The sequence below is a fragment of the Alligator mississippiensis genome, chromosome 6 (genome assembly GCF_030867095.1).
Source record: "Alligator mississippiensis isolate rAllMis1 chromosome 6, rAllMis1, whole genome shotgun sequence".
Lineage (NCBI taxonomy): Eukaryota > Metazoa > Chordata > Crocodylia > Alligatoridae > Alligator > Alligator mississippiensis.
Genome location: NC_081829.1, coordinates 24,487,889 through 24,513,221, shown reverse-complemented (window position 1 = coordinate 24,513,221; position 25,333 = coordinate 24,487,889). Strand labels below are relative to the sequence as shown.

General features: G+C 42.2%; 1 protein-coding gene across 2 annotated transcripts in view; it reads right to left on the bottom strand.

The window, feature by feature from the left end:
* Positions 1 to 25,333, bottom strand: part of HELLS (helicase, lymphoid specific) — a 47,216-nt gene that overhangs the window by 15,768 nt on the left and 6,115 nt on the right. For both annotated transcript variants that reach the window (XM_059729705.1, XM_006263961.4), the window contains exons 4-17: positions 25,148 to 25,207; positions 24,512 to 24,548; positions 24,347 to 24,411; positions 21,867 to 21,908; positions 19,631 to 19,855; positions 15,293 to 15,475; positions 14,895 to 15,038; positions 11,493 to 11,689; positions 10,580 to 10,676; positions 9,121 to 9,282; positions 8,256 to 8,398; positions 7,865 to 8,003; positions 6,274 to 6,357; positions 6,063 to 6,182 (exon numbers count right to left, since the gene is read on the bottom strand). In XM_059729705.1, coding sequence (XP_059585688.1) covers positions 6,063 to 6,182; positions 6,274 to 6,357; positions 7,865 to 8,003; positions 8,256 to 8,398; positions 9,121 to 9,282; positions 10,580 to 10,676; positions 11,493 to 11,689; positions 14,895 to 15,038; positions 15,293 to 15,475; positions 19,631 to 19,855; positions 21,867 to 21,908; positions 24,347 to 24,411; positions 24,512 to 24,548; positions 25,148 to 25,207 — 1,698 coding nt within the window. The remainder of the gene's footprint in view (positions 1 to 6,062; positions 6,183 to 6,273; positions 6,358 to 7,864; positions 8,004 to 8,255; positions 8,399 to 9,120; positions 9,283 to 10,579; positions 10,677 to 11,492; positions 11,690 to 14,894; positions 15,039 to 15,292; positions 15,476 to 19,630; positions 19,856 to 21,866; positions 21,909 to 24,346; positions 24,412 to 24,511; positions 24,549 to 25,147; positions 25,208 to 25,333) is intronic.

The following is a 25,333-nucleotide window of genomic DNA, read 5'->3' as shown; positions in this document are numbered from 1 at the left end:
GGCGTTCTAGCTTCTGTGTCACTATGTGTTTAAAATGATTTTGTCAAATCGCCAAGTACCTGAGATTTGACAACAAGGTGACACATGAGGAAAGGAAAGCTGTGGACAAGCTTGCTGCTTTCAGAGATATTTGGACACAATTTGTGGAGCAGCTGAGGAAATGGTATATTCCAGGAATACACCTGATGAGCAGCAAATTGCGTTCAAGGGTCACTGTCCCTTCAGGCAATATATGCCCAGCAAGCCTACCAAATATGGCTTGAAAATTTGGTGGTACAGTGATGCAGCAACATTGTTCCCCTGTCTGGAGACATCTACCTGGGCAAACAACCAGAAGCTCCATGCCAAGGTAATCTTGGTACCCAGGCCATTGAAAAACTGGTTCCATCCCTGGTACAAGGCAGGAAGGAATATTGTGCATCACAATGTCTTCACAAGTACTGCCTTGGCAGAAAGACTGCTACAGCAGGACTTGACCTATGCAGGTACGATTCAGAAAAACAAGGCCGATATCCCAAATGAAAAATGCAAGAAAAATCGAAGGGAAACTTTTTCATCCATTTTTCCTTTCAATGGGGAACTCACCCTAGTTTCCTACGTTCCAAAGAAGTCCAAAGTTGTGCTGTTACTGTTAAGCATTGCACCATGACCTGTCAGTGGGTGGAGAGCAAAGAAAGCTGGACATCATCCATGACTATAAAAAAAAAAAAAAAAAGAAGGGTGGGGTAGATAACCTTGACCACTTAGTCCGTATGCCCACCTGCAGATGGAAAACCAATAGGTGGCCAATGACACTATTTTTTAATATGTTGGATGTGGTTGCCATTGCCAGCCTCATCATTTGGCTAGGCCACAACGCATACTGGAAGCAAAGATCACATTTAAGAAGACGGCACTTTTTTTTTCCTTTTTTTTTTTTCCCCCAGGAGCTTGGAGAAGAGTTGATCGACGGATAAATAAAGCGAAGAATGATGGATACATGTAATCTGTCTAAGTTTGTTAAGTCTGGTCTGACTGCCCTAAATTACAAATTGCCATAATGCACCCCAGTAGAACCTTCTGCAAGCATAAGTGGATGTTGTGCTTTTTGTCCAAGGACAGATGACCGCAAAAGCCAGAAACAATGCGAAGTTTATAACCAATTTATGTGCACCACAGTACATCACTGCTGCTTTGTGAGTGATGCAATACTTAGTTAAAACAGTTAGGAAATGTTTTTGGAATCGTTAGTTTGAAAACGGTGTGAACTGCAGACTTAGCAAATTGTTCTAAGAGTTTCAAAACATGAATGTTTTTTTCATAGTTCTAGTTAAATAATATTTTGGGTTCAAATCATCATAAATACTCTTTCAAACAAACTATCTGTATGCTTAATAAGTAGTTTTTGGTACATTTATGCTGTTGTCACCAGTTCCTTTTTGTTCATGCGGGCAGGGTAACAAGTTACCCCATGAGACCAACAACGGTTACGTTTTCATGAGAACTGATGAGGGTTAAAGGAGAATCCATTTTTAAAGTTTGCTCACAACTTTCATGTTCTTCTGACCCACTTTTGGGTTGCGACACGCTATTCTAAGAGACTGGAGGGGGGAAAAAAAAAAAAGGAGAGAAGCATCAGCAAATTAAACATGACATTCTGGTGACAATATTAACTACAGATAATACCTCCATTCTCCCATTTCCCAATCTCTGTGTGATTTAGCATCAGTTGTATAAACAACAAAGGTATGCTATGTTGACACTGATAATTAGCTGCAAGTTTTGGCTCAAGCTCATCATATCTGCACTGAAGATCTATAAATTGATTTCACAGGGGCAAATGCAGCCCTAGTCAGTCCAATCAGCTGTTCCCAGAATGCAACTGACTAAAAAAAGTACTACAGTTGAATCTTTGGTAGTGCTTGGAAGGTGCATGAGGACCAGGATTTCAGCTACAATAGAAGCATCCAACACTACCAGGTCATTTTGAAGTGGCCTGCTCAGCTCGACATGCACTGGACAACAATGCAGTGCTGAGAGCAAATCTAACAAACAGAGATGTGTAAGGCTGCAAAAGATAGGAAGCAGAGGTCCAGTGATACCCCAGCCTTATACCGTTTATACCTGGACTTCAGTGAGGCACTTGAGTGCTTCAAGCACCAAACGGCCACTGACTACAGTCACGCAACTCTAAGGAAGAAGCAGTATGGAGAAGAGAAAACTGAGAGGGGATTTAATGGCAATCTTCAACTGCTTTACAGGTGGTTTCAAAGAGGATTGAGCTAGACTGTTCTCAATGGTGGCAGAAGACAGAACAAGGAGCAATGGTTTCCAGTTGCAGCAATGGAAGTTCAGGTTAGATATTAGAAAAGACTCACTAGGAGGGTAGTAAAGCACAGGAACAGGTTACCCAGAGAGGTTGTGGAATGTCTATCCTTTGAGGTTAAGACCTGGCTAAACAAAACTTTGTCTGCAATGATACAGTTGTGGATGGTCCTGCTTCAAACAGGGGGTTGGCCTAGACAACCTCCTGAGGTTCTTTCCAACCCTAAATCTTGTATGATATATTTTATAAAAATAAAATTATGACTTGGCCTATTAATTATACGGCCCTTTTAGTGGGTAATTTGTTAGTGTTATTTCCACAGAAGTTTGTATCATCCTTGGTAGTGTGCCTTCATGGGAGCTGTATCAGCATGGGAGGCAACTGAGGTTTCATGGCAAAGGTTCTATTGAGCTTCCTGTAGCTTTAAAGTTAAGTTGCTTAATCATTCAGTGGTAAAGTCCAAACCAATTGATTCTTCTTTGGTAAGACCAGCACAGGTGGTGGTAGTTATGGAAGTATCGTTTGCAGATCTCATTCTAGTGGCAGTTACTTCTACAGCTCATCAGCGTTCTTCCCAGTCTTTGTGCACTTTCCAACTCCGTCTGTTGTACCACAAAGACAAATTATTGTCCTTGGAAAGTAAGCATTTTTTAAATGAAGGGAGTTAAAATCCTCACCACTTACCAAGATGTGATCCGTTTCTGCTTTGATAATTTTTTTACTTTCTACCTCTGGACTGCTGGTCTTGCAAATAAGATGGATGACATATGAAAAATGCTAAAAGTTGTAAGCTGTGTCCCTGTAACAGGAGTCATCTGGGGGAATTATGCTGCTTACATTAAAAAAGGGTACTGAATGGACTGGTGGTGGTGGGGAAGAGGGGTGTTCTTCCCATTGCAGGCACTTTAAAATTTAAGAGCAGGTCTTCACAACACAAAACCGGAGCATATAAATGGTATAGTAGGAAAGCATGTTGTAGATGACATTGTGTTGCGTCCAAAATGCACAAGAGGTGTGGAATTCAGGCAGCTACTTCTGGTATTGGAAGACAGGGAACAGAGGAGCTTGGAGAGGCTTTGGAAAGAGAGAGGCCATACAGATGGGACAGACCAGGAACTCTCCAAGTGGCTGCTCACAGTGGTGATTAACAAGTCTCAGAACCTGAAAGTCTCTTGCAGACAAGAGGTCTGAGTAAGGATCAAGCCCCCATGGAGAGTTCTGGTTAGGGAGCACTGAAGTCCATTCGTGTGGAAGGCTAGGCCTCTTCATAGTACCACGTACAGGCACCAATGCAGATAGTCTCTCACCATGTTGGTGCTTCTCCAAGTACCAAATCAGGCATATGTGTCTCTTCAAGCCCCTGTTCCTCCAGTCTCTTTTGTGCATTACAATGGTTGTCTGACAGTATCACATATGGACCAAACTGAGCGGTGTGCTGTGCTTCTGATGGCTGCATTCAAGAATAGGCTAAACTAACTTCTATACTCGGGACTGTTCTGGGAAAAACTGGTTGTTCCACAGGCCAATTCCCAGATGAATTTCACTTGCTATGATATGATACACCCCTACACAAAAGTTCCAAAGAGGACAGCACGGATGCAGGTAAGCTGGGCTTGACACCAATGACAAACATGGATGAAAAAAGTGACACACTCAAGTATGTGGACTGAGCTATATAACATAAGGAAGCTTATAAGGAAATGGAAACTTGGACAAACTAGGGAAAAATAAGAGTATTGCTTGGGCATGCAGGGATGAAGTCAGGAAGGCTAAAGCACAATTGGAGTTGCAGCTAGCAAGGGAAGTGAAGGGCAACAAGAAACATTTCTATAAGTATGTTGGTAGCAAAAGGAGGATCAAGGGAAGTGTGGGGGAGGCAGCCTTGTGACAGAGGATGCAGAAAAGGCTGAAGTGCTCGATGCCTTTTTTGGCTTCAGTCTTCACAGGCAAGGTCAGCTCCCAGACAACTGCACCAGGCAGCTGTTTGGGGAGGAGGTGGGCAGCCTTCAGTGGTGAAGGAACAGGCTAGGAATTACTTAGAAAAGCTGGATGCGTACAAGTCCACTGGGCCAGATGAGATGCACCCGAGGGTGCTGAGGGAGGCAGCTGATGTGATTGCAGAGCCATTGGCCATCATCTTTGAAAGCTCATGGTGATCAGGAGAGGTCCTGGATGATTGGAAAAGGGCAAACATAGTGCTCATATTTAAGAAAGGGAAAAAAAGGAGGATCCGGGGAAATACATACCACTCAGCCTCACCTCAGTCCCTGAAAAAATCATGGTGTAGATCCTCAAGGAATCTATTTCTAAGCACTTGGAGAAGTCGGCGATTAGGAAGAGTCAGCATGGATTCACCAAGGGCAAGTCATGCCTGACCAACCTGATTGCTTTCTATGATGAGACAAGTAGCACTGTGGATGCAGGGAGACTGGTGGATGTGGAATACCCTGGATTTTAGCAAGGCTTTTGATATGGTTTCCCACAACACTCTTGAAGGCAAGCTAAGGAAGTATGGGCTGGATGAATGGACTGTAAGGTGGATAGAAAACTGGCTGGAGCATTGGGCTCAGAGAGCAGTAATCAGTGGTTTGATGTCTAGTTGGCAGCTGGTATCAAGTGGAGTGCCCTGGAGATCGGTCATAGGGCTGGTTTTGTTCAATGTCTTCATCAACAACTTGGAAGATGGCATACAGTGAGTTTGCAGATGACACCAAAGCTGGGGGACTAATAGATATGCTGGGGGGTAGGGCTAGGATTCAGAGTGACTTAGACAAATTGGAGGTTTGGGCCAAAAGGAATCTCATGAGGTTCAACAAGGACAAGTACAAAATCCTGCACTCAGGATGAAACAATCCAATGTACCACTACAGGATGGGGGATGACTGGATGAGCAGCAACTCTGCAGAAGAGGACCTGGGGGTTACCGTGGACAATAAGCTGAATGAGCCAGCAGTGTGTCCTTGTTGGCAAGAAGTCTAACAGCATACTGGGCTGCATTTGTAGGCGTGTTGGCAGTAGGTAAAGGGAAGTGATCATTCCCCTCTATTCAGCACAAGTGAGGCCACATCTGGAGTACTGTGTCCAGTTTTAGGCCTGCCACTACAGAAGGGATATGGACAAGTTGGAGAGTTCAGCAGAGAGCAACAAAGATGGTGAGGGGGTTGGGGGACATGACTTACGTTATGAGGAAAGACAGGTAACTGAGAAGAGGAGACAGAGGGAACTTAATAGCAGCCATCAACTACCTGAAGTGGGGTTCAAAAGAGGATGGAGCTAAACTGTTCTCAGTGGTGGCAGATGATAGAACAAGGAGCAACAATCTCAAGGTGCAGCAAGAGAAGTTTAGGTTAGATATCAGAAAGAGTTCTCTTGCTAGGAGGGTAGTAAAACACTGGAACAGGTTACCCAGAGAAGTGGTGGAAGCTCCATCCTTTGAGGTTTTCAAAACTCAGCTAGACAAAGCTTTGGCTGGGATGATCTAGTTGGGGATGGTCCTGCTTTGAACAGCGGGTTCGAGTGGATGACCTCCTGAGGTCCCTCCCAACCCTAACTATGAGATGCTATGATTTGGGTGGGTACTTGTCAGTGTAGGCATACCCCAGACTTTCTGCACAGTTTTCTGATCCAGTGATACTGCACTCACAACTACCCCATTAAACAGTTTTCTGTCTTTTGGAGCAGTTTGGTTTTATGCTGCCTATTAGTTCTTAGATGAATCGGTACAATTAGCTTAAATGCTTAAGGGTGGATTACTTACATTTTCTTCTCTCTCTGCATAGGACATGGATCCATCCAAACGACTAAATCTGTAATCTCTTAAATAGCAATAATCCATCAAAATGTCCAACATCATTGTCATTTGTGAGAACAACAGCACCTAAAATAGTTAAAAGTCTTCAGTATACTTATCAGAGGGGAAAAATGAAAAGCAACACTTGTTACAATGTAAATACAGAAAACAAAACTACCTTATGTCCCCTTTTTTTCAATTCTGGAAGCATCCGGTCCAAGAGCAGGAATTTGCCTGAATTCTTCACTAGATCTTCATCAACCTTAAAATACAGAAGAGAAAGGGCAATTGTGCATATGTACATTTCGAACCAAGGTTTTGACTTGGGTGCTAGAGATAAGAGCCAATTAGAACCTTTTTTTATTAAAATTTTTTTTAGATGAAATCAAGAATTTATTATACACACACAAATATAAATATATAAATAAAACACTCTGGTGGTCTGGTGAGAAAGATTCTCATTCTGTTTCTCAATGGAAGATGCTTCTAATGAACTTTTCACAAAGCAGAAATAAGATTTCCTACCTCACTGTATAGGGTTGACAGTCAGTACACTGAACTTCAAGTTGCTGAACCTCAGGCTACAAAGCACTGGCTTAAGTTTGCAGCCCCTGACTAGTTACCAACAACACTTTTTAACAACGTGGCACTGGCCTTCAGCAGCAGCAATTAGCTACACAGCACTCCAGCATTTATATATATCTGACTAATCCTATATTCCATTCTTGTCCCATCTAGAGAATGTTGGGTTGTATCAACAATGGATTGCTGATTTGACTATCTTACACTGTGATAATAATGGTTTCAACCCTACAGAAGTCAAGCTTGTGTTTATTTGGAAGACTACTTTTGAATGTACTCTTTTGGTTATTATTGATGGATTAAGTCATGAATGCCGCGTGCTCCCGGAGGCTGAGGGGGCACAGTGACCACTCACAGATGGTGGTAAGCTCCCACAGGCAGCCATGGTGGTGTCGGGCTGGTGGGGGAGGAGGGGTGGTGAGCACTCACAGATGCCGCTGGCAGCATTGGTGGCGGGAAGGGGAGGTGGGGGTGGAGTGGTGGCGAGCAGCGACCGCCCGTAGGTGCCGCCTGCAGCGTTGGTGGTGCTTTTTGCAGGAGATGCATGTGCACCCACGTGCAAGAAAGGGTAAAGTTTATGATTTATTTTTACCCCAAATTCCTTCCAATGTTGCACTATTACAAACTTATTTATTTAGGATAAAACTTTTAAACGTGCCCATAATGCATGTTTGATATATTTATATTTTCTTTGAGCGAGTGTTAGATGCTGACCTGAGATGGTAATTTTGTAACATGTACCAGTTTAGAAGAAAATAAGGTTTGGCTGTATTCTCTGGAACACACAACCCTTATCATACACATTTCATAGCAGGAGTCAATACTTTCAGGTTTGAAAGCAAATGCATGAGAAGTACTTGCTGTTTCAAGGCCAGGTCCTCAGCTGTTCTCCCAGTTCTGTGGGAGTCAAATGGGAAAAGGCCAGTTTTACACCAGCTCACAGCTCTTTAGTTCCAAGGCATACACATCACAAGAAACAACGTCCCTTGCAGCTGGCAGCAAAAACTGAACAGGCATCTACTCCCTCTCACAAGATTGAATCACTGGTAGGATTTGGGGATACTTTGCCATATGAAGACACAGATAAAACCACTTTCTAGTATTTAGTCCAAAGCCAAATCACCAGCACTTAAAAGGCATTTAACTTTTTTCTGCTAACACTACTGTAATTGCTGCACAATATGTACCTTAAATTGTTGTGTGGCAGGGTCCAGTGGGTATTCAATGAGGTATGGATGGTTACAGCATTTTCTTAGTAACATCATAACATTCTGCATCTTAAGGTTAACTTCTGAATCCATGGGAATGCTCATTTCTATCACTGGCCTTGCAAAGACACACAATCTTATTAGTATAGCAAGACGTCAATGCACTACAAGTATAGTACAGTTTACCTGATGACTCAAGATTTTCAGAATTAGTAAAGCAGTGACTAGGGAGGAAAGCTAATGTATCATGGCATATATTTTCCATTTATCTTGATGTTTGTCTTGTTATTTAGTTTCAAATCTACTACAAAGTTCAATTGTAGACATATGGAAGATGTTCAAAAGAACCCTTTTGTTTCTAAATAGGCACCTCTCTTTTTCTACTTCCTCCTGCATTTTGCTGATCAGTTTTTCCATATCATCGGGTGTTATTTCATCTATTTCACGATAATTAATGGATTTTCGACTCTGGCGCTTTGGTCGGCCTGTAGGACTCAACTCAACCACTTCTTTCTGTAGAAAATGATACAAATAGTGATAGGAAGCAAGTGTTGACCACAGGGGAAAAAAGGTGTCTCAGATTTGACCCAGCACCCTCAATATACATGCAGTTAGTTAACTTTTTAGACTGTAAATGCTGCAAAATGGTATGTTGCTTACAGTGTTTTCACTATCTTTAATCCTTGACCTAAAAAGTTATTGTCTGAAATCTTCCTGTTTAAAATCTATTAAGGGTAGTAAACTAGAAAACACCATAAGAATTACAAATTTGTAAAACTGCCCTTTCTTTCTAGGTCCTTAGCTTTAGAGCCATGTTTTTTAGATCTGCCATGTTTTGTACTTTTTAAAGAAATGCACATGTATCCACTGCCCTAACGCTTATGGCACCATTTTTACCAATAGTTGAAGTAAAAGGAGGGGCAGTTAACCATTACATACAAAAATACCATTCTGTTTGTTTTGCGCTACAGCTAGCCAATAAGAACATCTCTTTAAATTTATGTTCACATATATGTTTAATTCTGTTCTCACTAAAGTTAGCAGCCATACATTTTCAATGACAACAGCCACTACCACCACCACCGACTTTTGCTTAATTACAGCTGACTTGGTTAATAACAAGCAACTAGTGTTTTGGGAATTACAACTGCAGGACCAAAGCTATGGTAGCTGCATTCATGAACCATTAACAGGAAGTACAGGTTTTATACATTTAAGTCCTTATTAGTAGGTACCTCATTGTTCCCAAGCAGTTTTCTAATGGTCCGGTTTACTATTGCCTTATAGAAGGTTTCTTGCTTCTTTGTCAATGGTGCATACACCACAACTTCTCGTTTAGGAGGGACCTCAAGAGCTACATCAGATTTCAGTCTTCTCAATAAGAAGGGTGTCAAAATCTAGAATTTAAACAAAAAGATAATCACAATCTCTAAAGAAGTAAGGGTAAAACTTTAAGCTGGCACTGCAGTTTCATGATTTCAATAGAACTGTGCCAATTTGTTTGATGTAGACTTAATTCACCCCTTAAGTCCTACATTATAAGCTACAGAAAGCTGGGAAAGGGAGTGCCTTCCAGTATTTAGAATATATTATGCCAACAGTATTAAAGTCTCTGGAGGCTGAATGTGGTCCCACGCACTGGTGTGGGGGCTAAGCGGTGGCTGGATCCAGCATGTGGAGTCTACACCCACAGACTAACTCTGTGCACTAGCCTCATACTAGAACTGGCCTGAGGACCACCCTGACCTACTTGTTTAGCCTGCAGGGACGGCTGGTGAACACCACCCACAGGATGCAATTAAGGATTTAAAACATACATTTTTACAAGAGGTGAATACATGCCATAGTCACTTTTACAAGCATCTTAAAACAAATTATTCTGCAAGTTTCACTCCCTACATCAAAGCAGTTCCCTGGCCTATGTGGACCTGATCTTAACACAATGACAAAGTAGCATCCTAACTACATTAACATCTTTGTCAGCTAAGAATAAGCATCTGTTCATTTACCACATAACATATCTGGGAGATAAACATTACTCCCTTAGACTTAGAATAGGAAGAGAGCAGCAACTGTTTTCAAGCACTGGGTTGTTTTGCTTTGTTTTGTTGTTTTTGTTTGTTTGTTTTTTTTTAAAGAAATGATACCATTTTAATAGCAGTTTGGTTTTGCCTTTGAAGAAGGAATCAAAACAATGACAATCCTGGGGTAAACAAAGACAGCTAGAATACCAGAACATGACTATAATAGTAGCAAACACATTATTTGTGAAATATCAGAAGCAGCACTCCTATAATCAAGTCATTTACAAAATGAAACAAATCTTATTGCTAGAAACTAAGTCAGCAAAGTAAACTAAAGACTTAATATATTAGAAAAGTATTAAAAGACATGAAAGTTAATTAGTTTTCATTTCCTGAACTCTCTGCTCAATTCAGAACATAAAACAAAAATATTAAAGAGATGCATCACTCATGCGACTTTCTAATACTAAAAAGATTCAACAACAAGTAACGAAAGTACAAGTGTCAAGGTTTTAAAACCAACAAACAAGTCTGGCCTTTATATCAACTGTCAAAAATAAATCTAGTCCAATACTTTGTCAATGGAGTTTAAGCATACTCAGTATTAATGGTGCAGTAAAACTTTAGAACGAGTCCCAAATATCAGTGAGAACAATTTTAAATTAAAGACCTGATGTAGCATATGCAAGATGTTCTGCTCCCTTTCTTTAGCAACAATATCTTCAGCTATTTCTGTAATGCTTGTAATATCAAACCAGGATTCAAAGCTATAGAAACAGAGAGAGAAACAAGCAGTTATTCTAAGGGTGGGCAAAATATGGCCCACAGGATGGACCTGGCCTGCCAAATGATTCTACATGGCATGCAGCTGCTCTTCTGAAGAACTGTACCTAGCCTGCAGCTAAACTGGCTTTCAGCACCTCTTGCCTTTCTCTCTGCCCTGTGACATAACTGGCTGCAGCAGTAGCAGCAGCTGCCACTCCCTTCCCTGCCTGTCCTGTCTCGTGCCTATGTATGCGTCAAAGAAGGGCCAAAAGCGTCATGTAGGAACACAGTGCAGCACCAGCCTAGCCTGGCTGCGTTGCATGCCAGAGACTGGGGCCTGGGGGAATGGGGGGAGAAGAGGAAACAGTTCAGTACCAACTCATCTAGGCCCAGATAAACCATGGCTCCTGGCCCCCCTTCCCCTCCTCTGTGCCACACTGTATTCCCAGTGCCACGCTGTATTTCCGTGTTTGGCGAGCAGTTGTGGGGAGGGGTGGACCCAGCCTGGGACAGCTCACCCAAACGCTAAGCGGCCCTCCAGCTCAAATAACTGCCCCCCGCCCCTCCCTCAAGTTATTCCATACACATTATTCTTTATTACCTAAACCAGTCTCAACATCAAATATAGGGTTATGCTTGAAAAGCACCACAGGTATGAAAGATGCCTTTACAGCAAGTAAAATTAAAAAGAAAAATTATTTTCATCACAGAATTATGAGATATAGTAGATTTGACAACCGTGTACCTTAAATACATGTGTTAATTAAAATACTTGGTGTACTGTATTATTGCTTCTGAACTATTAGACTGTGGCCTACCTTTTCAAATCATCAAACACATCTGGGAGCAGGAAGTTAAGCAGAGACCAAAGCTCTGCCAAGTTGTTTTGCAAGGGAGTACCAGTTAACAGAAGTTTATTGTCAGCATTAAACCGTTTTAATTCCCTGATAAGACGGCAGTTCATGTTTTTAATCCTATGACCTTCATCCACTATCAGGTACTTCCAGAAGCAATGCTACAAAAGAAAATAAAAGAAAAGAAAAGAAAAGGTCACCTACTACCTCATAAAAAGTGATCATCACTATCAAGTAAATGCTGAATAAGTAGTACCACTTAATAAAAGCAGCCAGAGACCACCCTTTGTCAAGTACCTGTCTCAGCTGCTAATACTGCATGACACCCTCATAAAGATTGCATAGCATCTCTGGGTGCCATGGCTGCCTGGTTGAGAACTGTAGTTTAGACTAACCATGTAATTGCTGTCAGTCCTGGGTATGACCATAAACTGCATCTGACCAAAGGGTTAGGTGGCTACATGGTGGGGCTACTCGTGGTGGAGTAACTCCTATAAAATACCACAATGTTGCAACCTCCATAGTAAGGCAAGTAGAGGGAGCCACAGTGATAAAATTATTTCCAGGAATGAAGTTGGGGCAGGGGGAGGGAGAGAGAAAGGTTTTGCCTACATCCAAAGTCTAGAAACTTTTTCTATGTGAAGCTCAGTGCCTCCATACTTTGAAATGGAGATCTGAAATTTGATGTGGGGTGGCCTTTATGGCACGTGTCCTCTGCTATGCACTACAAATTTTCAGCTTAATTCACCGATACTACAAGCAGTCCTCGACTTACAAAGTTTTGACTTGCGTTTATAAATTGATACTGTTTTAATATTATGACGTCAGTTTTGACTTACAACACTTGATCCAATGTGACGCCACACCAGCAAATAAGTTCGCTGTGTCGCTCATTTGCCTGGAGAACATCTGTCCAAACTTGCTTGGACAATTTCTTTAAGAACGCAAACAAGACTCCAGAAAAACTTGCAGCCAAGACTCCTGAGATGACTCCAGCCAAGAACCCTTCAAGAGTCCAACCAAGAGCCCTTCAAAAAGTCCAGTAAAGACACCTCAAAGAACTCCTTCCAAATCAATGATTGCTAGTTACAATATAAATACATTAATTTAGATATATTATTACTCATCTATAGTGGATCGAGTACAAAATTCTGGGGCATTTTTGGTGAAAAGAGCGTATCAGGCCTTGGTTCAGGAACCAATCCCGTTTATAACATTGTTTCTTATGAGAAAATTGGTTCAGAGTTACAATGTTTTGACTTAAGACACGGTTTTCAGGAACCAATTGTGTCGTAAGTCCGAGGACTGCCTGCATCTGCACTGGCCATGCAACGCACGAGAGCTAGGCAGAACTTCCCAGCCACTGCAGTTCCTAGGTGCACTGTTTCATTTCAGATCTGACACTAAAGAATGGGGCTTCTCTCTCCTGTGATCTAATTACCTCAGCTTCCTCTTCATTGTTTGGGCTGGGTAATCAAATTTAGAGGTGACAAGGGCTAGACCCTACAACCAGCATGGGAAATGGAGTGAGGGGAAAGCCTAGATAAAGCTTTGCAGATGGGTCAGGCAGTGGGAAGGGATAAAAACTGGAACAAGAAACTAGGAGGAGAAAACACTTAAGTCTGGACAAGATACCAGGAGAGGATGAAAGCAGACAAAGAACTCTGATGGGGTGAAGGGTTAGGGACTGGCCTGGGAGAGGAGAGAGCTTGGAGGCAGTATAATGAATTCAAAATAGGACTATCTGGAAGTAGAAAATGGGTATAAAACAAAGAGCTACGGGTAAGGAAGAAAAAGGACTGTGACAGATTTGAAAGGAAAGTGCAGAAGAGTATCTACAAGAACATGCAATCTTCCAAAGGTTGGAATGAAACCCAAGGATTCCTGGTCATCCCCTGTAGCACAGCATCTCAACCCCTTTAAGTGTGGTCTGCAGAAGACAACAGCCTGCTATGGCAATAGTTTTCAAACTAGGTCATCACAGGTTCCACAAAGATATTGGGGTTAATGGTAGAGCAGGCTGGGAGGTGGTGTCTTTGTCACTCTGGGTCACGTAGCTCTGTCAGGTTAGACAGGCAGCAGAGCCAAGAATAGGGGTTCCGCAGCAGAAGCAGTAATATGAAAGGTTGTGACTTAACAAAGTTTCAAAACCACTGTGCTATAGCTGTCATTTCTTATGTTAGATCAAGTGACAGAAGGTTCCTATTCTGCTGATGAATACAACAATGCTGGATGATGGAAACTGGTTTTTCCCTCCAAAACCTAGGAAATGATGCACAAAAAATTATGTTGTATATTTGTTTTCTGAATTCAGGTCTTGGGGTCTGTGTTGAAATGGAAGCCACATTTGGAATGTATGAAATGCTTTATGCTGTTACATACTCGGAAACAGTCAGGCCATGAATTGCGTAGCCTGAATTAGTGGATGCTTGTCTCTGTGCTTCTTATTTCTCCATCTGTAAAATGGAGATAGTTCTCTTTTATTTCACATAGATTTGTGAATATAATTTACTAAGTTTGTAAAAGTAGTCCACTGACATAGTCTGGGAGAAAATTAACAATTTTACCTTTAGAGCAGGGATTGAAAAGTCCTAGTTAAATAAGGCCCAAGGCCAATTATCAACCAATAAAGGGGGATAGGGGGGGAAAGGAGAGGGGAAACACTGAATGGCTGCTCAGTAACTGCATAGAGTAGGGAGTATTTTCTATTTTTCCATGTACAAAATTAGCACTGAAGGTTTAAGTATGTGATCACTATGTATACATAAGTGGCCAAATCAAGGTTGCACAAGCTATCCTAATTCTCCAACTCCTGAGCAGCTGATCCTCAAAGCTGTGTTCTTTAAACTTTTTTTGTGCCTTATTTATAAGCTAATCACAAACTGATACTAAATTTAAACTTTATCCAGTTGGCTATACAAGGCTATCCTGCACCAGAAACACATCTAGACTATACCATGAAACCTGCCCAAAAGACGACTGTTATTAAGTGACTACTTTAGAAAGCCTAGGTGTGTTAAGTAAAAAAGCTGGTGTATTAAACACTAAGGGAGAGGTGCAGTTCCAGATGGGTTTACCATACAGGATTCCTTGTCTGTTTCTTTTTTTTTGTCTGTCAATCTTCCTGCCATTTCTCCAAAATCCCTTTCAACAACGCACCCTATTTTAAGAACTTACTTAACTATTCAAGCTAGGGCTCCAGCCACTAAAAAAAACCCATGTAAAAATATACCTATTCCTACTTTGGGACAACTTCTTGGTAGATAGCGTATGTGAAGTTCTCAGTGAAATAGAACACATGGCTTTAAATGATTAGTCATGAGGCCCTCCACCCTGCCAAATATTTGGAAAAAAAGATGAGAGTACCTGCAAAGCATTTCTGTCTCTCATGGCTATTTCAAATGAAGTAATGACCACAGGATGGATCTGCAGCGATCCTTGTTGCCTGTGAATTTTGTGAACCAATTTGCGACGTTCCTGCTGGGCTCCATGGTACAGCATTGTGGGGATCTAATATAAATCAGATTTAAACATTAAATAAGCTCCATTTTACAATTAAGCGTAAGAGAAGGTAGTGCAGACACTGAATACTTTGAAGTTATAAATAAAATACCAAATAAAGCACTTTTAAATTTCTATTAATATGAAACAAATCGAGACATTTTCTACAATCATATTAAGAATTGTCCTCATGCTTTTATAAGACTGGCTAGGAACATGAAATAATTTACTTTTCTGAAACACAAAATAACTTCATTTTTTACCTCTGGAGCGAACCTCTTGAATTCAGACATCCAGTTAGGAAGTGTAGACAGGGGACCACATACTAAGAATGGTCCAGGAACTCCTCTCTCTACCATCAGTGCTATTGTTGCTATGCACTGGATAGTTTTTCCTAATCCCATTTCATCAGCCAAAATGCCATTAATGCCATTTTCCCAAAGCATCTGCATATATAGAAAGAAATATTTTAACATTAGTATATACCTTATAATTAGTATACTTCTATATGTATATAACACTTGTGAATGAATTCACAATTCAGTTTCTGCTAGCAATTTTTCCACATCTACATACCTTGCAAAATTGTAAAAGGTCTTTTCCTTGCCTACATTAAATAGCAACAATACATAGGAATGTACCAATTGCATAATCATGTGCACACACAGTGTCAGCTGTGAGTCCATTCAGCCATGTGAAAGTTTAAAAACCTGGACAAGTTAGATATTTGCTTGCACTTAACTGAAAACCTAGCTCAATTTATCTGGAAGCTTTTTGTTGACATTTCTCAGGCTTGTTCCTAAACTCAGAAGTAAAGCTTTGGTATAATTCTCTTTTGCCACATCTATGCATGCACTTAACTGCAGAGTAGACTAATTAGCTGCACAGTAAAGCATCACCAGCTACACATTCATTGCTATTAGGCCACAGTAATCTAATTAACTCTGTAATAAAATACTGCTGGCAGGGACAGTACTATCTTACAGCAGGGTAATTAACTGTGATTAAACGCAAGTGTAAACTGCACCCCATCAGCCCAGCCAGCCAGGGGCAGACAGGTGCCTAGCCATATAGCTCTGCACTTTCAGCACCCTTGTGCCCCAGCCAGTCGCTCTGCTGCCTGCCACCACCAGCTGGAACCCAGGGCTAGGTGGCCCTGGTGTAAGCTACTCCACCCTGGCTCAAATAGCTGCTGTCCCAAGTGCAGGTGTAGATACGCACCCAAGAGTAGTTTACTCCAGCTCAAACTGCTCTGGGGTTTATTACTTCAAATTAATTGCACATGTAGGTGCATCCTTTGGGTACTTTTGGCCTCACCAAGCAGAACAAGTTTCATGCTCCAACCATTTAGAAATTTTAATATTGAAAAAATAAAATTGCAGTTAGACTTGGTTCAGGAAGACTACTTTAAAGCACACTCAGAAAAAAACAGGAAGGAGTACAGATGTTAAAAAAAAAAAAAAAATATATGCACGCAAGTAGGAGTCTGCTAAGGAAGCAAGAATTTTTACCTGACTAGCTTCAGCTGCCTGCTTTCACCACACTAAAGCCAGTAAGTAGGTTTTGGTTCAAAATTAACTAGCAAAAGAAAACCCATGCTTGAATCCTTTAATTTCCCTTTGATATACAAGAAACAGGTTCAAAGGTTATTAAACAGAGGGCGTGAACAGTTTAAATTTCCCCCTTGTGTTAGGAAGCCAAGTCTCCTCTGTCCCAAAAGAATTTATGGCCACATTATGAGCTCTTTCTTGGTATATTATAACCTAAGCCAGTGATTCACAACCAGGGTGATGGGAATGCTGGGGTGCCACACGATCCTTTGAAGGGTCCTGTAGGAAGTGTGAAGAGACAAACAAGGTATGAGGAGATAACCAGATAAGAAGCAGGCTCATGCTTTAAGTGTGAATAAGTAAGCAGACTGGCTGTGCTTATGCTGACATGACAGTCTACATCAGGGGTACGAAGAGCTGTGTTCTCCAATACCTGACCAGCATTAACTGCCTGCAGAAATCCTTAAGACAGACAGAGTCCCATTACTGGGGACACAGGGAAGTGATATCACCATGAAGGAACAAAGGATGAGCGAGATAAACACAAGGATGTTGTTACTGCTAGTACAGCTTGTAGATCTGGAACTATTTTGGTGCATCTGTATATAGAACAGATATTTTGCTCTGAAAGCCTTTCTACCCACAAAGAACGAACCTTATCTCCTTAATAGTAGCCCATCAGCTTATATTTAGGGATCCTTAAGAGACAATTCCAAGGTAAGTACCCTTAATGTCTCTAGTTCAGTGGTTCTGAAACTTTTGACTCAAAGCACCCCTCTATAACTTGAGAACTGAGTGGCATCCTATTTCAAGAAATGACATTTCTTACAGTGCTTACCTCCCTGCAGATGGGTCAGGCAGCGGGACTGGAGGAACAACTATACCAGGGACAGCCTGAGTCTGTCCTTATCTGCTCATCTATTAACTCTCTGAGGATTTCACATGCCCCAGTGTACCCCCACATCCGATTGAGAATAACTGCTCTAGCTCATTCATGCCATATGTCAAGACCAATGGTTCTCAAACTTTTTAGACTCAAGGTACACCGTGGAAAGTGAAAAATCCCAGCTCTCTTTTTTGCCTGAAGAAAAATACAACGATTCTTCTGTTATAAAGAGCTCAGAACAACCACACCAGGTCAGAATGTTTTTTGATACCATGGCTTCCTATTTGAAATCTCTGGGTTTATCCTGTAAATCTCATGTAGGAGTTGGTATACTTAACAGTGCTAATATTGCATAGCACGTGTAAAAGGAGCTCATAGCACCACAGGGTGCCATGTGATAGTAACAGAGGAAAACGGATTTTAAAACATCTAACACTTAACTCCTATTTTCAATAGAATATTTTTAAAGAAGGCTTTTGACTCACTATCATTAAATACAAATTCGCAGAAAGAGGAAATACAGGTGTTTAAAGCTGAGTTGGGCCTCAAAGGTCATAAGATTTCTGTACTCAGGGAGATAACAGTAGTCGAGTACCACCACAGGAGTTGCATTCAGAACAACCTGAAAGGGGACAGATTAATAGATACTCCCATAATAGTACAGTGACCACCTGACCCCCATTTGGCTGGGATAGTCCCACATTTCAGAGGCTGTTCTGGTGTCCTGGCTGTTCATGAGAATTAAAGAAGTCCCAGATTTGTGCCACCCTGCCCACAAGTGCCTGGCCTGGCTCCTCCTGAGCAGGAGCTGGAGGTCAGGGATGAGCTGGGCTGAGCCTGGCTCCCCATCCTTGGAAGGATTGGCTGGGCTGGGGCACCTGTGGGGGGAGCAGTGCAAAGGCCTGTGGCTAAGCCCCATCCCCTGGGCGCAGACAGTGTGGCGCCACACTGCACTTCTCCCCTGCCAGTAGCCTCACATTCTGCAGCTGTGGTCACGGCCAAGGCCCAGGATACAAATGGCAGCCCAGGGCAGTAGCTACCAGGAGGAGGTGCCATATGGCTGTGTAGCATGGGCTGGGGGCACCCAGTCAGGTACAGCCTCTGCATGTAAAGGATGGAGCCCAGATGTGGGCCTCTGCACTGTCCTGCCCCACCCTTCTCTGCCATCAGGACTCTTGGAAGCCATAGGGTTGGGGCTTTTGTGTGTGCCCATGAGGAGAGTGGGGTGCAAAGGCATAGGGGGGTGCGCCTAACTCTCTGCTGCTGATCTGGGGGGAGATTAAATCGCTGGAGCTGCTGCTGTTGTTTGCTGGGAGCCTCTCCTGCCTTGCTGGAGGTAGGAGGCCACTGACAAGCCAAGATACGCAGTGGAGGGAGGGAGACAGATGGTGGTGGTGGCTGGAAGGAGGCTGTATAGTCTGCTACTGCTCTAGGCAGGCAGGTTGGTGGGCAGCCTGTAGATCCCTGGCCACCAGCAGCATGCTTTTTCCCCAGGCAGGAAGCAAAGAGACAGGGATGGGAGGATGTCCAGTCACAAGATCCTGGTAAGGGAAGGGGGAAGCAGGTGGCACAGTGCAGCTCCAAGATGGCAGAAGTAAGCCTAGTGCAGTTAGGGGTTGGGAGGCAGTGAAAACCTGAATCTAGACCCCATGCTGGCTGCACGGACATGGGCTCCACCTAGTATCACAGCCAGCGCAATGAAGGGCTGGTGGTACTGCAGGGGATGGTGCATGCTGTGCCCGCCCCCCATCCCAGATTTCTTTGTCTCAGATTTCCCTAAAATTATTATTATGGTCACCCTACATAACAGAGACAATCGCAACTAGAAGGGGGAAAATTCTTGGAACAACATATAAAGGAAGTCTTTGTTTACAATCAACACTCCACCTTTCCATTTAGGGGAAGAGTTGATAACACAGATCATCCCTACAGTAAGAGGTAGGAAGACTAGACTTGATGTTAGCACTGTTAAAAAACCCACCCCCCCTCAAAAAAAAATTAAAAAAAAAAAAAAAAATCAAACCCTAGAAGACTTAAAAAACACTACACATCCAGACCATTCCTCATGTGTCACAGCAAAACTAAAGGATGTCTGAGGTTGACAGTTTTTTAGAAATTCTTTACTGCCCTCTCTTTGCCACCAGTTTAAAAATATCAGTTCATACCCTGAGCCATTCCATGCCTTCAACTTGGTACCACCGCATAACACCTCCAGTAAAAAGCTTTGGTTGTTGAAAGGGTACTGGCTGTCCATTGAATTTCCGTACTGGATCAAGGAAATGCTTGGCATTGTGTCGCACAGCTTGAGATAGCCTATCTTTAATGACACTATTAGAGTCTCCATTCTTCTGTAGGTCTTCCGCACACAGTTTATGAGAGGAGGTTTCATCCTAGGGGGATGAGTTCAGAGAATGTTTTAAGTACAGGCATAGCACAGCTTAGTTATCCCAGACCCTCTGTAAGCTGCTGAGATTTCTGGCAAATCTGCAGTCAATGTTAGTGCTGCAGGTAAGCAAATAAGCTTCCAGTCAAAGATAAAAGGAAAGATTTAGTTTGAGTGGAGGTGTTCATTACTTCCATTCTGGAGGGGGGATGGGGGGGGGGGGTATAGCCCTGAGCCAATTTAATATTAATTGTTACATGGCCGATTCCCTTGCAATCTCATACTCTACATATTTGTACTATCAAAAACTCAATTTACTTTTGCCAAAGATAAAAATTTGGGATTTCACTTTTGAAGGCCTAGGTTTAACATTAAGTCAATGTACAACTAAGTGTCACATTTTTAAAACATTTAATAAAACGGGGGCTAACCTTTTTGGCAGGCATGCCACAATTTAAGCCGCACACCCTCTGAGTGTCATACTAATCCCACTGCCTTGCCTGATCTGATGCTCTGCACCATGATCCCTCCCTGACCTTCTGCTCTTTCTGTTCCCTCCCCAATCTGCCACATATGGAGGCTACCCATACCACTGTTGGCATGTGTGCCATAGGTTTGCCACCCTAATCTAACAGATCAGGCAAATCTGTAGCAGGACAAGTTTACAAACTTTATGTCAAGCTTCTCATAACAGCTGTTGCATATGAAAATTGTGAAAGCTTGGACAGTGTCTCTTGCACAAAAATGCAAGACAATGGCTGGGGCAAGACTGGATTGTGGTAACAAGACTGCCACAAGAATGTCAAATTCTGCTAGTGGCTGCAAGCCATTAGGCATCAAGACAGTGGAGTGCTTATGCCACCCAATATCAGACCCATGCCATAAAATAATAAAAGTGATGGTTAAAAGTATTGGCAGAGACCTGGCCCACTCCTCACGTGTGTATCTAAGAGAGCCAGTGAAGGCAAGGAAACTACATATGCATTTCAATTGACCTAGCAGCTACAGAAAACAAAAGACTAAATATGCATCTCAGGAGAAACTCAAGAGTAACCAATGCCTCTAAGCATCCTGTTTAACCACTCAAGGATCATCATATTTAATTGCAGTGGCTGCAGAAAAAAAGTCTTCACACCTAGACATATCCAAAACAGGAGCCAGGCAATTTAACAACTGTAATATGATGGTCACCCTTTTCCTTCCTGTGTGTTCAGACTCTAATCAGCCAACCATTAAGGAAAAATGCTCCAAAGCTATACAGTTAAACAGAATAAAAACTAGACAAAACTGCCAGCAACGTGTGGGCAGTCCAAGAAGCCATTCTGCCACCCAGCCAACAAGTGAAGAAGCCACACTTTGAGGCTGTACAAGAACTGCTTCCTGCCTGCATTGGTAAAGATCACTTTGCAGCCAAAGATAATACAAAGACTAACAGCTTGTTTTATACTGGGAAAGTGTCTTTTTCTGTTATTCAGTTTTGTAGCTTATTAATAGTTATTAAAACAAGCCTTTCTGCTATTCATCAACTGAGTGTTGTGTCAATTCTCAGAGCACTAGGTTTAAAAACCTGCTTCCTAAGTGCAACAGAGCTATAGATTTAAGTGCTTACAGCAACAAATAAAATCAAGTCAGGTAAAAGTTAAGTAACAAAAATATCATAGCACTGTTTGTTCTTTCATTCCTGAAACTATATTTATCCTTTATAAAAGATGCAGATTTTGGTTTTTTTTTTTCAGCTGAAATGAAGAGGTGTAATGTTTAAGGCATTCAAGCTCCAAGTTATTCAATTGTTGCATATATTCTGAAATCACTTAGTGTATGCACTTTTACAATACATGACTGTTATAAATATGTTTTCAGTAGCCAAATAAAAGAGGTCATATGTAGAACTGAATGATGGGAGCAGGGAAATGCAATAAGGAATCTTGAGAAGTTAAAAGCATTTTGGCAGATAATTAAAGATATATATGTAAGCTGGCATATAGTGCATATGTAAGGTGTGATCAGTGCAGACATACCTGATTTTCTACTTTGCTTTTTTTGACCACTGACAAGATTTCCTAGAAATAAAAAGCAAATGGACAGTAAAGCATGCCTTGCTAGCCACCTTGAAGACTAATACTGCAATATCTACTTCTGTAGCATGTTTAATTCAAGGAACTGAAAGAGCTTTAAATGAACTTCAGTACATCATAAAGGTAAATATTTCCATTTGTAGATAAGGGAATGGACACAGAAAATTTAAGTACGTTTAAAGGCCATACAGTCAGTCAATCCAGGGAATTCTTATCCAAAAGCAGCTGGATAGAAAGGAAAAGAGCATCTTTTATTTTAAGGATTGCTCATTTTTAACAAATTATACGTAGTTATGTTAGATAGCATAAAAAGAAAAATCACACACCAAATTCTAGCCTACAGCTTCTCCAAAACTGTACTTGACAATTTACTGTTAATTAAGGAATTCTTTCACAATTATACGGATTATTCATGAATGAGGCAGATTCTGGCCTTTTCTCTCTCAAAACATGAGGGATGAGCATCCCTCATTTGTTCTTTATAGCTCTGCAGTAAAGCATCACCATCTACATGTGCACCAGTATTAGGGCGCAGTAAATTAACTAACTCTGCCATAAGATAGTACTATCAGGGACAGTAATATCAGCAGGGATCCAGGTTCTCTTTTTCCCCCATGAGAGAGAAAAACCATGGATTTCCTGTTTTTAGCAGAGAAAACGCAGATTCTGTCTTTTAGCAGAGAAACCCACACATTTTCCTGCTTCTGCAAGGAGCTCTGCAGGCTGTCTGAGTTCCAGCCTGCAAGAGCTGTTTGCAAAAGGGTCGGGAAAACCCCAATCCTGTCCTGAGGGGCAGAGTCCGAGGCATTTAGTTAGTCCCAATAGTCAGGCTCCATTTCCTTTTAGAGCCTGTGAAGAGGTAAGTGGGGCTTGCAGGGATTGTGGGGGGGGGGGGGGGGGGGGGAAGAAGCAGCAATTTCCCCCTCCTGCGTGCAAACCCCTGATCCCTGCCAGAGTGCTCAGCTTTAAACTGACAAGGACTGGGGGTTTGCATGGGGTGGGGGGGAAAAAAAAAAAAAATCACTGGTATAAAGCCGACCACTCTGGTGGGGATCAGGGGTTTGCAGCTGGCCGGACTGCCCGGCTGCCTGCATGTGGAGCACTAGCAGTCCAGCTGGGCTTGGGTCTTCAGGTTTCATGTGTAGCCGGCCAGGCACTGCTGCCAGCTGCAAACGCCCGAGCCCCGCTGGAGTAGCCAGCTTTATACTGGTGATCCCTCCCTGACCCACCGTGCAAATCTCCGATCCCTGCCAGAGTGCCCGGCAAGGACTGGGGTTTGCATGGGGTGGAAGTTGCCAGTGTAACGTCAGGCACTCGGGCAGGGATCGGGGTTTGCAGCTGGCTAGAATGCCTGGCTGGCTACATGTGAGGCACGGAGGCAACAAGCCCAGTTGGGTTGCCAGTACTCCACGTGCAGGCAGCCGGACACTCCGGTAGGAGTCAGTGGTTTGCAGCTGGCCAGAGTGCCGACTCCCTGCAAGTGGAACATGGAGGCGCTGGGCTGGGCAGGCTCCGCACCTCCATGAGCAGCTTCCTGCATTCCTAGAGGATGCTGCACACGGAGGTACAGAGGCTGCTCAGGTTGATGATAGTGGCTGTCATACCGCCCCCACCCTGCCACTGCACCTGCCTACAAACACCATGCTCAAGCCCACCCCAACAACCCTTCACCCCCCCACAAACCCTACATCCAGTCAAATACTGTTATATTTATTTTAATTTATATTTTTTTTAAGAAAGCAATTAATTTTGCATAATGTTGAGTTTTGCTGCACATTGTTTTGAATTTTCTGTATAGCCGAGGGAATTATGTGCAGAAGAGGTCTCAGCTGTGGCCCCAGCCCCCTCCCACCCTGTGGGACTACCTGCGGATTTTTTCACAGCCTACTACCTCCCAGCCAGGGAGCTTGCTCCAAGTTTTCCACCTGTTCACAACCCCTACAAGCATGCCCTCTGTATCCTGTAAAGCTGGGGGGCCAGGCCCTGTGGGTGGGGGGAACCATCACGGCGGGGGGGGGGGGGGGGGGGGGGGGGGGGGGGGGGGGCGCCGGCATTTGGTTTGTTTTTTTTTAATCACAGAATTTGCAAATTTTTATCAGAGAAAACCAGGATCCCTGAATATCAGAGATAGTACTATCAGGCTACTCTGCCCTGGCTCAAACTGCTGCAGTCCTGAGCGCATGTGCACACAGGAGCAGTTCGAGCTGTGCCAGAGTTTATTTGGCCAGATTCACTGAACGTGTAGATGCATCCAAGATATCATGAACATTCCTGCTCAATACAAATATATTCTGACTATGCTGCATTACTTCCAAATACTGCTGTCCTGTGGTGAACTATATCACAATCTAATGCTAATGTACAGAAAACACTTTTACATTTGCATTAAGCTAAAGAAAGTACTCTAGTAGTCAATCTATTACCTCTTTGGACATGACTTCTGAAATGTTATAGGTTCCATCTTCTCTTCCTCTTTTCTTTTTCACGGCTATAGGATGATATTAGAGATCATAAAAGCTCAAAACTATTTGTAGACAGTTTATATAAAAACTAAGCATGGACAAAAACTCCAAAGTAAAAACAATTACCTGATTTCTCTTCTTTTCCATCAGTTAGATTTTGATCCTGGAAAATAAAAATGGTTAAATCACTTTATGTACTTTCTAATGTCATTTGGATAAATGAGAGCAATAAAACTGTAATCAAAATTAGCCTGCTCACGTTAGTATTTGTAACTACATTTCAAAATAACACTATATGTAAATATGTTGCTAAAAAAAAATACCGCCTTACTGTTTAACAAGCTCAAACTTACCAGCTAAACAGTTTTGAATAAAGTTGCAGCCTACCAAAGGCTTTATAGGAAGCACTATCCAGCAGCAGTACAGAAAACTGTTCTAGTTAAAAACCACTCTATAATAATTTTCAGAGGTCTTTATGAAGGCACCCATGCTAGATGACTAAATCAGCCATTATTGAGCGCTAATGTTTAATTTTCATGGTACAGCATGGGCATATTTGAATATGACGCTAATGGCTGGAGCTGGGGGAGGGGAATCTACATTCTCCTACTAGTTGAATGTTAAATATAACACTTAATAGAAAAGATTCTACTGTGAAACACACTGTACACAACTGATATTGGGATGTTTGTTATTTATGCCAATCATTTCAAGACACACTATTAATGAATAGCTTTGTACAAAACAGCCGATATATCTTACTTTTGTAGGTTTTAGTAACGCTTCTCGCTTTTTTTCTAATTTCTCTTTCCTTTTCTGTTCCTAAAAAAACAAGCAAAAACAAAAACACAAAGTTCTTATCTACACAGAACATCTGTAGTAACTTAAACCATTATAAGAATTCCAAGTTACATGCATCTACATGAACAATACGGTCTAGGACTTGAT